The sequence below is a fragment of the Notolabrus celidotus genome, chromosome 10, assembly GCF_009762535.1.
Source record: "Notolabrus celidotus isolate fNotCel1 chromosome 10, fNotCel1.pri, whole genome shotgun sequence".
Classification (NCBI taxonomy): domain Eukaryota; kingdom Metazoa; phylum Chordata; class Actinopteri; order Labriformes; family Labridae; genus Notolabrus; species Notolabrus celidotus.
The window spans coordinates 23,854,164-23,867,813 of record NC_048281.1 but is presented as its reverse complement, the minus strand read 5'-3'; the positions used below and the strand labels follow the sequence as shown (position 1 = coordinate 23,867,813).

At 38.4% G+C, this 13,650-nt stretch overlaps 2 protein-coding genes across 3 annotated transcripts; one reads left to right on the top strand and one right to left on the bottom strand.

Annotated features, from left to right (window-relative positions):
* Nucleotides 1-780: 780 nt before the first annotated feature.
* On the top strand, nucleotides 781-6,004 carry ube2al (ubiquitin conjugating enzyme E2 A, like). The gene is made up of 6 exons (XM_034694238.1): nucleotides 781-985; nucleotides 3,548-3,628; nucleotides 3,740-3,765; nucleotides 4,421-4,510; nucleotides 4,594-4,682; nucleotides 5,209-6,004. The coding sequence occupies exons 1-6, from the start codon at nucleotides 942-944 to the stop codon at nucleotides 5,335-5,337; spliced, it is 459 nt and encodes a 152-aa protein (XP_034550129.1). The 5' UTR covers nucleotides 781-941; the 3' UTR covers nucleotides 5,338-6,004.
* A 1,984-nt stretch (nucleotides 6,005-7,988) lies between these two features.
* On the bottom strand, nucleotides 7,989-13,419 carry ing1 (inhibitor of growth family, member 1). Of its 2 annotated transcripts, none has more exons than XM_034694568.1 (4): nucleotides 13,290-13,419; nucleotides 10,841-11,020; nucleotides 10,331-10,479; nucleotides 7,989-8,950 (listed from the first exon to the last, which is right to left on the bottom strand). In XM_034694568.1, exons 2-4 carry the CDS (start codon nucleotides 10,977-10,979, stop codon nucleotides 8,315-8,317), a joined length of 924 nt encoding a protein of 307 aa, XP_034550459.1. In that variant the 5' UTR covers nucleotides 10,980-11,020; nucleotides 13,290-13,419; the 3' UTR covers nucleotides 7,989-8,314. The 2 variants fall into 2 exon arrangements, with proteins under 2 accessions (XP_034550459.1, XP_034550458.1); XM_034694567.1 differs by lacking the exon at nucleotides 13,290-13,419 and adding an exon at nucleotides 12,991-13,171.
* Between the last annotated feature and the right edge of the window lie 231 nt (nucleotides 13,420-13,650).

The following is a 13,650-nucleotide window of genomic DNA, read 5'->3' as shown; positions in this document are numbered from 1 at the left end:
ACCTCTTCTGTCACATGCTGCCCAGATTTTTTAGGCTGTTTTTAGCTGGTTTGGAAGGCATATATTGCCTAAAATGTCGAATGAACCATTTTAATTTTATATGTTGATTTCACCTATTAAGCCAAGCAAAGATGTTTCATACCGAAAAAATACTTTAAACATTTTTTTTTAACTTTAAAACGGGTCAATTTGGCCTGCTGCTGTTGATCTTGGCCAGGACAAACTTGACAGAGATATTTTTAATTAAATTAAATTAATTTCAAAAAAGTATGCTATATTGGAGTCTACCTTTTCCCCTTTGGAAAACCACACCAAATTCCTAGTGTGTCTTTTTACGTTTTAGAGACTTAACATAAATCAAAGTGTTGTTTAGCCCGGTTTATCCAGTGCACCGCTCTAAATGGAGCAGACGGGGCGGCCCCACTCACCCCTCACGTGTATGGGCACAGTTTCAGTGGTTTTCAACAGTCACCTGTCACAAGAAGCGACCTTCATGTGCAATGCACAAACACTACGTCACTGTAACCACGCCCCATGATAGACGATACCCTCAAAGATAATAGGGGAGAACAAAATATCATTTGAAATAGAACAACGTGTTATTTCATATATCTTGCCATGTACACATCGTTTTCTATTTCAAAGGTGTATTAAGTAAATAAGTGAGCACACATGTGAGGTTATTTTGATTTCTGATAAGTCTTTTTAACTTAGCAAACGCAGGTATCCCCCTGCTGTATATATACATTGGTATCGTCCTGTAAACCTAGCTGGGCTAACCAGAGAGTCAGGATTATCGAGAGAACGACGGGAGGCGGAGGGTAACCGTGACCAGAGTAACTGAGGGTGTAAAATAACCATTTAAATCAACACAACCATTTTATTTAATCACCTCAAGTCAACTTATCGGTGTCTCCAACACGCGTCCCACTAGTTAAACCATGTCCACCCCGGCTAGAAGAAGACTTATGAGAGATTTTAAACGGTAAGTGGATTCTTTGATTTGTCAAAATACAGCTAACATTAGCCTAGCTTCCGTCGACTTGGCGCAGCTAACCAGTCATTTTTAATATATATATATAAAGACATCCACAGTAAGACACGAAGGTAACCCAACTTAAAGTGAATCTTGTGTTTTTATGATCAACTTAGAACATTACAGTCGGGTTAGTTCAGCGTACACTGGTAGCCATAAGCTAACACTACTAGCTGATGTATGCTAGCAGGCTAGTCGACTAGGGTTACTGTTCCATCTAAGGCTCCTAGCTGAGTTCTTTAACAAGCTTTTATGGGGATGTTCATTTCACTTTATCCTTGGGCAATACACATGTAACTCAAGGTATTTGACATTAGTGGTATATGAATTGAAGTCCGTCATTTATTCGACTTGAAAAGGCTTTGCTGGCCAACATTAGCTATGTCTACACAAAGTCTACACTTAACTTCGCTGTCTTAGTTTGGTGGGTGTTAAGTATTCAGCAAACCTTGCGAAGAGATCTATCTTTAAAAAGCGTGACAACAAAATATCAGGTCAGTTCATCCTGTATAATGTCAAAATAACATAACACTATAGATGATACCACAGTGTTCATCTTTGAGCCAGAATGATTCGGCCTTGTTGTTCTTCCACAGTGCTCTATGAAAACAGGACATGAATTAAACTCATCAAGTGAAGTGAGCTGGTTCCCTTCATGTTCCTTAAACCGGCTTTTATCACGAATTATGTTACATCAGCTTCAGATCACTTACTAGCCCGAAGTAACCGTGCAGTGGTACACCTTTCTGACGTGTACCTTTTGAGTATTTGGATTGAATCCAGGTATGGGGAGTGGTTAGTTTAGTGCAGATGCGGACAGAACTTGTGGTTCATCATCAGTTTGGGAATATGAAAAAGTCTAACAATTTAAACTAAGTTTTGAGTAGTGCTGGGCTATACCACACTTTTAGAATTTGATACTGATTACTTTTATGGCAATTTATTCGATACCCGATATCGATACTTTCAGTGATTTTTTTGTTTGTTTGTAAAATGCAACCCTTGAAAGACAAGTCCCATGACAAATACTGTCAATTTAAAAACTTCAATATGCTAATCATTTGCTGTCCTTTTTTAAACAATGAAATAAATTTAGAAAACCACATAAATAATAAGTAATCAGCATCCTCTATTCAAATTTTCTGAGTGGAAAGCTTAAAACAGCCTCTTCACCATGACTACTGTTAAAATGACTCTGTGATCATGATGTCTCTGAATTTATCGGTACACAACTTAGAAGTAAGTTACCCTAAAAGAATCAGAAGTGACACATACGCTTCTATTTCACATTTATTAATTAGTATCGATATTTTATTCGATAGAGTAATCGATACTGAAATGAGTAGTGTGTAAATATCGATATATGGATACCACAGAATCGCTACACCCACCACTAGTTTTGAGTTAATAATCAGCATTGCTATGTTCCCAAAACTAACACATTGAACTGAAGATTGAGCTACTGAAGGTAATCGAGTGACAAACATACCCTTTCTACTCGGGTTGGTTTCAAAGAGAGTGAACGGTCTAAATTTCTTTTTTTCCAAGCTCCAACTTCCGGTCTAAAAAGATGAGTCTGATGCGGAAGTGTTAAAAACAAACTGCAGTTCATCGAGGATCGGCTTGAGGCTCCGGAAGTACCGGAAACCACATACACACCAATTCAAAAAAGCCAATCTTTACAGCAGAAATAAACATGTTTACAGCCTGGTTCAAAAGATGAGTGTAGTCTGGATAGCTAATTTCTCGATCGGCACACACTGTGAGGGGGTGAATTTTTCGTAACAGAGATATTTAGATTACAAGTCTTCCAATGAGAGGCAAAGCTGACTTGATTGACAGGCGGGAAAACTGTAGCTGTTGGTTAGGAGGCTTAAAGCCCGCCTCTTTACGTCACAATCGCTCGACAGCAGCAATATGGCTGCCGCCGCCGATTGGCCTCAAAACAGCGCTTCAGAAACAGACGGGTGATGTCACGGATACTACGTCCATATTCTATACAGTCTATGTTTTTTTCCCTTTTTAGCTGCCTCGTCTCACTGCACTTAATATCATCATAATGAATACTTCAGACAAATACCTGAAATTACAAAGCTGCTCTTTAATACTTCAAAACAACATTTCCTTCTTTTATATTCCTCCTGAATTTAACATAAGCTAAGACTTAAAGTAGTCACAATGTTAGAGTCTCTGCAGCTAACTGGGGTTAAGAGTACGTGTCATCCGCAAACAACATGTGTAGCACTTAATAGCTTCAAACTGATGTGCATTTTGCATGAAAATTGGTTAAATGTGCAAATAGCACATCCCAAAGTAAATGCTAAATGCTAATCCACATGCAGTGGATGTAATTGAGCCTGGTTACTCTAGCCAGGAGTCCAGGGTAACCTCCCAGAAGCCACTTTGGGGGGTAAAGTTGATTTACAGGTTCAACTCTTGACTGAAGATTAATGTTAACAAGCCATTCATTAAAGATTCTCCCATAACTAACTTTTTTGTATTGCATTGAAGGCTACAAGAGGACCCTCCAGCTGGTGTCAGTGGTGCCCCGTCTGAGAACAACATCATGGTGTGGAATGCGGTCATATTTGGGTAAGGCACTGAGGCTATATTGTTGACATTTTACAAACTACACAGCTCCTACATTTTTGCATTAAGTACAAGACTAATGACATATTAATTTGTTTCCCTCTAACTTCACAGCCCTGAAGGAACTCCTTTTGAGGATGGTAAGCGTTTACAGTGTTTATGAATAATTGTTTCTTTTAGTATGGGTTATCTTCACTTTGTTGTATGGAAAACATTGTGTAGTAATTTGAATACTTACAAATTTCCTGTTTTGGATCAGATTTAATTTGTGCTGGTTGGCACACAACCCCTTCATCAATTGTTTCTGTCATCATAGATTTATGTTAAAGTAATAATATTTATTTATACATGATTTTCAAAAGAGGGTAACAAAGTGCTTTACAAATAGGAAAGAAACTGAAAGACAATAAAAGAGAAATGTGAAGCAGACAAATAAAAGGAAATAAAACAGTGTTTGACGTGTAAAAACAAAAAAAAAAAAAAAAGATTAAAACAATCAAAACTCAGGAATATAGAGTATTAGAAATATAAAAGTAGAACATGAAATTATACAATTTTATAAATACCGCCAGTGATGCTGCATAAAAGGGATAAAAACCCATTCATTAAAACATGCTCAGGTGACATACTGTAAAAGCACATCGATAAGAATGTGTCGTTAAGAGATCACTGCATTTTCAGAATATTTAAGTTGAACTTTAACAATTTTTTTTAGATCAGGAGTAATAGGAAACATACAATTGCATAAATGCATTCAGATTCATGAGCCTATATTTGTGTGCATCTCTGTCCCAGGTACATTTAAACTCATTGTAGAGTTCACAGAAGAATACCCCAACAAACCCCCTACAGTTCGATTTGTGTCGAAGATGTTTCATCCAAATGGTAAGAACATTTCATATCTGTCTGGCACATTGTAATGTTGATGTATGTGGGCAGTGTTTTCATTGTTAATTTTTTCTCCACAGTCTATGCAGATGGTAGTATATGTTTGGACATCCTACAGAACCGTTGGAGTCCCACCTATGATGTGTCCTCTATTCTTACATCTATCCAGGTAAGACATGTTTATGAACGATGGGATATGAGATGCAGGAACACCTTTAAGTGATAAGAACAATAATAGTGAGCCCTCTTTTAAACATTTGAAAAACTTGACCGCCACATGTTTAGTGATTAGTTTGAGAAAAGGCTGAAATCATTGATTGCGTACAGCCTTGTAATAAAACGATCTGTTATTAACCCAGAAAGCACTGATGAATCAAGTAGTACATATTACAATTGAACAAAGTGAGTCTTTTCTTGGGTTAGGAAATAAAAACATTATTTGTGAAAAATATTCGCAGACATATGATCGTGCAAAAAAGTGATTGTGATCTTGATGCTGAGGAATAAGTGCTGCATTAGGGTTTCTATTCAGGATCATATCAGTTATTTGGAACATAAAATGTCAGGGTTGAACAGTCCCAAACCCCAAGTCAGTAACAGTTCATTCAGTAATAGTTATAAAATATTGAGAAAGAATCTGTATATATTATTTTTTACTTTATCATTCTTATCTCAAGTGTTGTTCTTCTCTCCAGTCCCTGCTTGATGAGCCAAACCCCAACAGTCCAGCCAACAGTCAGGCAGCTCAGCTGTACCAGGAGAACAAGCGGGAGTATGAGAAACGTGTGTCCGCCATCGTAGAACAAAGCTGGAGAGACAGTTGACCTGACAATCCTGCTCGCTTCTCTCTTCATTGTCAAGCTGTGTGTGCTGCAAGTTTTAGTGGAGTACCTCTTAATTTTTGGGCCCCCCCCACCTTTTTGATTTTAAGCTTTTATGCACTTTACCTTCAACATCCCTTCATAGAATGTTTTCTTTTTGCCCGCCAAGAGGGATTTATTTTTTCTATTCTACCCCCCCTTTTCCATTTCAGGGGAAATGTGCTGAATCTTGCCTTGTTGTTTTGTCAGTATGGACTTGTGGGCCGTTACCCAAAAATTCTGGTGTGTTCTAACTTGCTGTAGTATCTCCCCATGACTAATTATGTGAAATGTCTTGGAGGGTGTATCAATTGAGTCATGATTCCTCATCTGTTGTGCTCCTGATCCCCTCCATCAGTTTGTCTGGGCTCTCCATCATCCCACCTTTTCTGTGGAGAACGAGCAGCCCGAGCATCACAGACTTTTACTAAATCTGACATCTCTACACCGTGTGTCTTGCTGTGTTGTGAACTCTGTTACATGCATGACAGAAAGAGTGTATTCACGTTCCTGTTCAGTACTCATGTATATAAAAAACCTGCAACTGAATTTATGTACAGATTTTGCACTGGTTGTCTCCCATGTCATTTTTTTCAGCACTTGTAAATAAAAAAGGCAAAGTCATCCTTCAGTGGGGAGTTTCTTATTGTGACTGTTGATATTTAATTCCACTTGACATTGAAATAGAGTTAATAGTAGTGCTATGTTTGTTATGTTTTAGCATAACTTAACACAAAAAAGAAGACCCACCAGCTAAACTGTGATTCCTATGAAGCTATATTAATCTCACACTCCTAATGGCACCGTGTCAAACTGAAGTAACATCAGTCTTGTTAGCATGTTGATTCTGAAACCTAACAGACCCAACAGAAATGCCTCTGATGAAGCTGTACTGTTATAGATTTTAAGGGTATAGGTTAAGTTTTGAGATGCAGATAATAGCTTCTTTTTTTTTATTCTGTATTGAATTGAATTAATTATACTTTCATATTTAGCCCGTGTCTGTAAGAATGAGTTAATGTTTTCAACTACTCACAGTAGGGATGCACGATATTATCAGCATGTTATCGGTATCGGCTGATAATATCGTGCTGATATTGACTTAAAAATGAACGATCGGACATCCGATCGTCCAAAATGCCGATATCAGCCGATATAATTAACCGATAAAATAATGGGCTGCTGCACACATGTTGGGCCCATGTTTTAAGTTAAATTTGAATTTAAGCAGCAGTCTGTAAAGTACATGTAGCTGACGAATTTTGGCACATTTAAATTCAAAGAGTAAACCAGTTTATTTAATTTGGGTTTAATTGCTGTACAGTTGCACTTTACACATGTTCCCTGTGAACAGAGGTTAGGTTTACTTACTATGTTAAATGTGAAATTGGCTAAATTCGCCCTGGTTGTGGGTATTGTTATGATTATCTCAGGGAGAGCATCGTCCAAGTTTTAAGTAGGATGCATCTTTTTGTATGAATTTTGTGTTTTTCTTATTTTGCACAAGAAATGAATATTACATAGCAAACGTGATAAGAGTATCACCATAATACTGTACGCTTATTCCAATACAGAAGAGAATTGATGATCTCTGGAATTAGGTGTGCGGGAAAAAAAAAATCGGTAATAGGCTAAATGAGTTGTAAAATATCGGATATCGGAAAACAAACCAGTATCGTGCATCCTAAGTCACAGGCCTATTTTTTAATATTTAAATACATTTTTTTATTTTGCAATTGTTCTCACCCTGTAATAGGCTCAAAGGGATCCTTTTTTAAAAGTAACATCACTGTGGTGCAATGAGGGATGGCCCTCATTTTGTGTGAAAATGTATGACTTCAGTAGAATTCTGCAGTCTAAGCTAGACTACATAAGTATCATCCAGAGATCAACTCTTTCTTTGGTTCAAACTTTCCTTCTTTCATTACTTTGACTTGACTGAGGCTCAGCACGCAACATTATCCAATCAATTTTTTTTTTGGTACCAAAGGAACTCTTGGCAAGTAATCACTGGAGCCCCGTATTCACTTTAAATGAATTTGAGCAGTTTTCAACAGAACAAGGACTTTGTATTATCACTTTAGTGGATGATGTCATCACAGCCAGTATTGACTAAGGGATCAATGCACTGAAGGTCATTGGAGTATCGTGTGTCAACCTGGAAACCTACATTACCTGTTTCCGATGTAACTCTGGGATACATAGGATCAGTTTGTGAACATTGACACATTATCACCCGGTAACATAACATGGTGAACTTGTTGGCAGTAGTTCCTCTAACCGGTCCTGACCAGGACAGAGTAACATTTTTCCTATAATCAATGGGGGAAACCCTGTATCTCCCAGAACACCACTTTCCAGGAAGTTAAAAAAAAAAGTTTTTCTAAATAACTAAACACTACAGGAGATTCCACCACTAGCTTTTTAAAAATACTTTCATTTGTTATATTTCAGAAAGCTTAATGACAGATATAAATTTCATTGATTAATGAAAAAAAATTGATGGCGATACAAGGTTTCTTGTATACACTTTTTTTTTTTACTCCTTACCAACACCTTCAAGAGATTCTAATATTTTCCACGTCACACTCCATGTTTCAATAATGATTCACTCATTAGTTTAGAAATGTTTTATTTGTTAATTGAGCACAAATAACGAAATGGGTTGATGTTGCATGCATGATGAAAACAAAGGGGATGTAAGTGCAGGACAGTAGGCTTCATGCAGGTTTGTATTGTACTGTGTCCATTGTTTACAAATATTCCACACCAAGGGAGTATAATCTTGTTCTGAGCTATACAGCAGTTACAAAAATAACTATGTACAAGATCCGTCTCACAGATTTCATTTGCTTTTCAACAGCATTTACGGTATATGGAAACAAACACGAGACAAAATTACATTTTAGGCAAAAGTGTTCATGAGAACAGACGGACAGAGCTACCTGTTGTACGCCCGCTCCTTCTTGGCCCTCTCTAAGGCCTTGTCCATAGTCTTCTCATTCTCACCCCTACACTTGGGGCAATACCACTTCCCCTTTGGCTTATGATGGAGCCCGACACAGGAGAAATGAAACCACTCAATGGGACATTCATCGTTATCGCAGCCAATCATCTCCCCGTACGACACCTGCTCACACAGGCAGTAAGTGGGCTCATCTGGGTCGATCGGCAGATCTGGAGGTGACACTTCTCTCTCTGACTTCCCCTTTGACCTTTTCTTCTTCTTCGAAGATGTTTTGGCTCTCTTTTCTCTCGATGCCCCCACTCCGACGTCCTCGACATGCTCCAGGCCCCCGTAACTTTCACGATTTTCCCCGTTTTTCTGACGTCTCGAGCGTTTCCCTCCAGCTTTGTCTCCGCTGCCCGAGCCTGGGGTGACCTCGTCCCGCTTCTTGTCATGGTGGCTGGTTTTGCCAGGAGTGATGGTGGCTGCTGCTACTGATGTCATCATGGCTGCTGCAGTGGTCGTCATGGATGTTGCTGTGGGAACGTGGCTCTCTGGGACTTCTTGAGAGGAGAGGAGGAGCTCGGAATGCCAGTCGATTTGTCGTGTTCGATTCTCGACCAGCTCCACCTGAAACAAAGAATGTTGTCAAATTTTACTGAAAAGCTCCACCTAATGTTCTCTGCAGCACATGAGGATGACGAGTATATTCCATCTTATTTGGACATTTAAGTGTGTAGCTAGGTATGTTCTTCTTTAGATGTAGCCTACAGTTTTCTTTACACACTATTTGTTTGTTCTTTATTATGTTCAATCCAACAGACTAAAATGTCTAGATTGAGTTATGCCTTTACTTCAGTTTGTGTGTAACATTTCGTCACCCTGTTAAAATATTGGCCTAAGTCAATTTATTAAGTTTTTGGGAAAACACAAAAAACCTTACCAAATGCAGAGCATATGATATTTATTAATCATTTCAATCAAAAAGGCCTCGACAGTGGATGACTGTTGACATACATAGAACGTTATGTGTCAATTATGTAACATTAAAGAATAAAGTGACTTAGGCCAATTTTCGAACATTCGAAACCTGACTAACTGTCCTTTAATTTCATAAACCAAACCCAAAACGTAAATAACTCTAACCTAAATTGAACAAATGTCAGGTTGAAAGTAAACCTTATCACTCACCGGTAGAAACTGATTCGAGAATCATGTTTAGAGCTTCTTCTGCACTATAGATTATGTTGCTTCTTGAAGCAGCTGCCATCATGAAAGCTTGTTAAATTGCCCAAGTCAGACATTTTATCCTAAAGAATCAAAAATTTGGACTTAGGACAAGAATAAAATGGCCTAAGTCCCCCTCTTGACATAGGCCATTGTCCTAAAGGGCATAAAGAAAGTAATCCTTTCAACTAAGGATTAAGGCAATTTTACCAGAGGTGGCCAGAATCATCAAGAGATGATTTAGGCCAAAAACTCATTTTCGTAAAAACATGACGTAGGCCATTATTTTAATAGGGTGACGATTTTCAATCCTGCTTATATCCAGCAATGCAACTTTAATATGGTTCACCCCCTTCTTTAGAGATAAAAATAAAAGGGGAATGATGAACAGTTATATAAGAGACATATTAGAGTTATAATGTGACATACCACATACAGAAGGTTAAATATGGTGTTGTGTTTCTGGTAACCTTTCTTCAGTGTGGAACTATTATAAGAGGATCCAGTGTTTACTGCCGGCGTCCTCTAAATGTTCTAGGAGGATTTTCCTGGGACTGATTCCAGTTCAATTAAAATGTGTGTGAAATGGGAAAATCCATTACACTCACTCACAGCAGGCCTTTTAGTAGTCCCTTATACATTTTTTCTCCTTTTTATTCACTATGTAAATTTCTGTGTACAAATGTTCCAGAAAGCATTTGTCTAGAGTGATTACACAGTGAGACCAGGAAGTCTGGCAGTGATCAGCTCCTCCAGAGTGCAGGCAGAGGATTCTTTACTCACCATCTGACCAGCGATCTGGATCTTCTCATCTCCAAGCTCTTGACTGCGAATCAGGGCCCTCTGGATGGATAACTGAAGCTTTCTCCTCTGAAGAGCATCAGACTCTCTGCGATAACGTTCGTAACAATCGTCCAGCTCCTTTAGAACATCTGCAAAAAATGTTTAATAATCCATCAAATACAGTCAAACTCTATATAATGTTAAAGATAAACATTGAATGTTACCACATTGAATTGCTGATTTGTTTGGTTCATGAAACTAAAACTTCTGCCTTCCAACCCTGTAACAAATCCTACCATGACTGTGGTTGTTATATTAACGGGTATCTTGAAACAGTGCTCAAAAATAAAAGCTGCATACATATTTTTTTACAATGTTTCATGCTCAACTCAGATATCTGCATGACAAATAGTTTTACTTTATGAAAATGTGGTTCAGGTAACTTGTATTGTTTAGTTTTCATCATCATATAAATATTTAGGTCTTGTTTATATAGTCATGCTTCTTCACCTTGATACTTGGCATCGATTTCCTTCATGAGGGACACACTCCTCTGCAAATCGAAAGGCAGCGATTCCACCAGATCCAAATACTCCTCGACGTAATTCACAACAACATGGCTTGGATCGCCATTGGTCGGGTTCAACATTGTCGATCCGTCCTCGCCCTTGGATGTTTTGGCACCTTCACCTGTTAACAATAAATCATCACTGGATTAAATGCATTCTGTTGCTGCAGAGCTCTTAAAGCTGCTGTTGGTAGTCACAGAGTAAACATCTGTTCAGAGAGAGGGACTTTTGATTGTCAACACTAACCCTCCCAACCAGATTTCCTCTTAGCCCCCTAACACAGATCGGCGTGTGCAGTCTTGATAGTACCGGACTTGTAACCAATCAGAGGACGTAGTAGGGGACGCCCCTTAACCAATCAGGACAGAGGATTGGAGATTAGCTATGATTGGTCCGTCATAACGGAAACGAGGGGAATAATAACATTGCTTGATACAAAGGCATTGGAAAACGCAGAGATTTCGCAATTGTCTCAAATTACTCCACTTACCGATGAGTACCGATGGGTATTATGACCTTTTCTCCAAACCCAGCAGAAAAAAAAGTAACGTTTTTTACACTATTCCTACCAACAGCAGCTTTAAATGCTGCACTTGTAACAATGATGCTGGAGTTTTCAAAAGAGGGGGATTTCCAGGCAACTACTCCTTAAGTCAGTGGTTCCCAAAATGTAGGTCGGGACACAAATGGGGGTTCGTGAGATGTCTTCCAGAATGTTTGTTGTTTTTAAGCCATCTAAAATACTACATTTTACCCATTATAGTAAAAAATATCACCAAAAATAGACGCTAACCTTGAAATAAAAACTTGAAAATAGAAAATGTAATGAGTTTTCTGCCTTTCTTTTAGCCAGATGACTCCTAAGTTTAGGGTTAGTGAACAGTTAATTATCAAAGGCATCAGTAGCAGTAGGTTAATTCATAACAGCACAGGAAACACAGACACATGCTCATATAGGTAGGGTCAATTTCTGCAGACCAGCTAAATGAAGCCACATTAAATCAGCTTGAGGGACAGTGCGGGTCGCGAGTGTTTGGCATCTATATTTTGGGGGTCGCGGGCTGAAAAGTTTTGGAACCCCTGTCTTAAATCAGTGGTTCCCAAAGCGGGGGTCACTAATTGGGGGGTCGCCAGTTGCCTTCCAAAAACCAATAAAAACTTCGAATGATCTAAAATTGTATCTTTTATCATTTGTTGTAAAAACATACACAAAATTTGTAGCCTAAGGAAATGATCCTGCTATAGCCTGTAGGTTTTTTGATTGGCCAACTAGTTTGTGAGCAACATTTAACCACATCAGGACAGTGGGGGGTCTCCAGTCTCTGGCATTATTATTTTAGGGGTCACAGAATAAAACGCTAGGGAACCCCTGCCTTAAATGACATGTATCAGGCTCCTCAGTTATGCTTATCTTCTTCACTTGATCTTGTTTTGCGGGATAAACTGACTGCAGCCTGAAGGGGGGGAATGTGCAAATGATCTGAAGTCAGCCATCCTGGTATTGCTACGTGTACACTGAATCTGCCAATAAGGAGCTAACTGGATCGGGACAGAAACATTATGCAGCAAATAACAACTTTAAAGTAAACGATGAATAAATGAATGTGATGGAAATCAAAGAAGCAGGATGTGTTTGAAGGTATTGATTGTACTGCAGGATTTACTCAGACAACAAAGCTAGCTTGCTTAGCAGTAACTCAATGTAAGCTAGCTTGATTTCGCTTGGTCCCATTACTTTGTATGTTAGTGAGGAAAAAACAAAGATCGAGAGGTAGACCCGACCTATGACATGATCAGTGTTTGTGTCTACCCTTGAATAAAACGGAGGTACCCGCATTTAATGTTATTGTCAGTTATACAAAGCATTAACAGCTAACACAGTCTGCTCGCGAGATTACATCAAGTAACGTTCACCAACCTTCCCTTCTTTGTAAGTTTGAGACTTGCTAACTGTTTACTCTCTACAATAATAATAACAAGAGTGTTAAACAACAAATTAGATTTCACGGGAGATACGTGCTAGCTTAAATCACTAGCTGACAGGACTCATGGTTTGAGCAAAGATGTGTCCAAAGTGAAAAGATTACCAACATGAACGAGCTTCTTCATTCATCCTCTGAATATTAATGCAATAAGCTAGCGATCCAACGATAAATCAAATCAATTTATGAATCCGAAGCTCTACACACATCATAATAATGTGTTTTTGCCTCTTTAAGTGGACGCAGTAAAAGCAATGTTGCTTCAATGCAACTGTTAGCCCTATTAGCGTCTGTTAGCTTTTCAATCTTCAAATTGTACCGACATATTTCATAAATAAAAAACCCTGAACAAAACTTCACCAAACTTCTGTTATTAGTAACAATAAGGCGACTTGCAGATGATCGTACCTGTTTGGGCGGTGGGACTATTTCTGTTACTAATGTTGACTACTCCGCGGTACTCCCTTTGCTGTCGTTGCTAACGCTAGGTCGTGTGTGGAGTTGACGACCGCAGCATTGTATGGAAGGCTGTATGAGCCATTATACGGAAGAGGGTTAGGGCCACTGAAATCAAATGAATAAGGTTACATTTTTTAAATTATTGTTATTATTCTGAGATAAAAGTCCGAATTCTGAGATTAAAGTCAGAAAAAAAAATGAAGGCTACATTTTTTAAAATTATTCTGAGATTAAAGTCAGAATTCCGAGATTGAAGTCATAAATCTGACATTTATCTCAGAATTCTGACTTCTTTTCTAAAAAAAAAAAA

What these genes read in the sequence shown, in the direction of transcription:
- ing1 (XM_034694567.1), bottom strand. Translation starts at nt 13,012, where the DNA reads ATGAATGAAGAAGCTCGTTCAT. An exon ending in GAATGAAGAAGCTCGTTCAT is followed by an intron (nt 11,021 to 12,990) that starts GTTGGTAATCTT and finishes TATTGTTAACAG; the next exon opens with GTGAAGGTGCCAAAACATCC. An exon ending in AATCGATGCCAAGTATCAAG is followed by an intron (nt 10,480 to 10,840) that starts GTGAAGAAGCAT and finishes CATTTTTTGCAG; the next exon opens with ATGTTCTAAAGGAGCTGGAC.
- ube2al (XM_034694238.1), top strand. Translation starts at nt 942, where the DNA reads ATGTCCACCCCGGCTAGAAGAAGACTTATGAGAGATTTTAAACG. An exon ending in AGGAACTCCTTTTGAGGATG is followed by an intron (nt 3,766 to 4,420) that starts GTAAGCGTTTAC and finishes TCTCTGTCCCAG; the next exon opens with GTACATTTAAACTCATTGTA. An exon ending in CTATTCTTACATCTATCCAG is followed by an intron (nt 4,683 to 5,208) that starts GTAAGACATGTT and finishes TCTTCTCTCCAG; the next exon opens with TCCCTGCTTGATGAGCCAAA.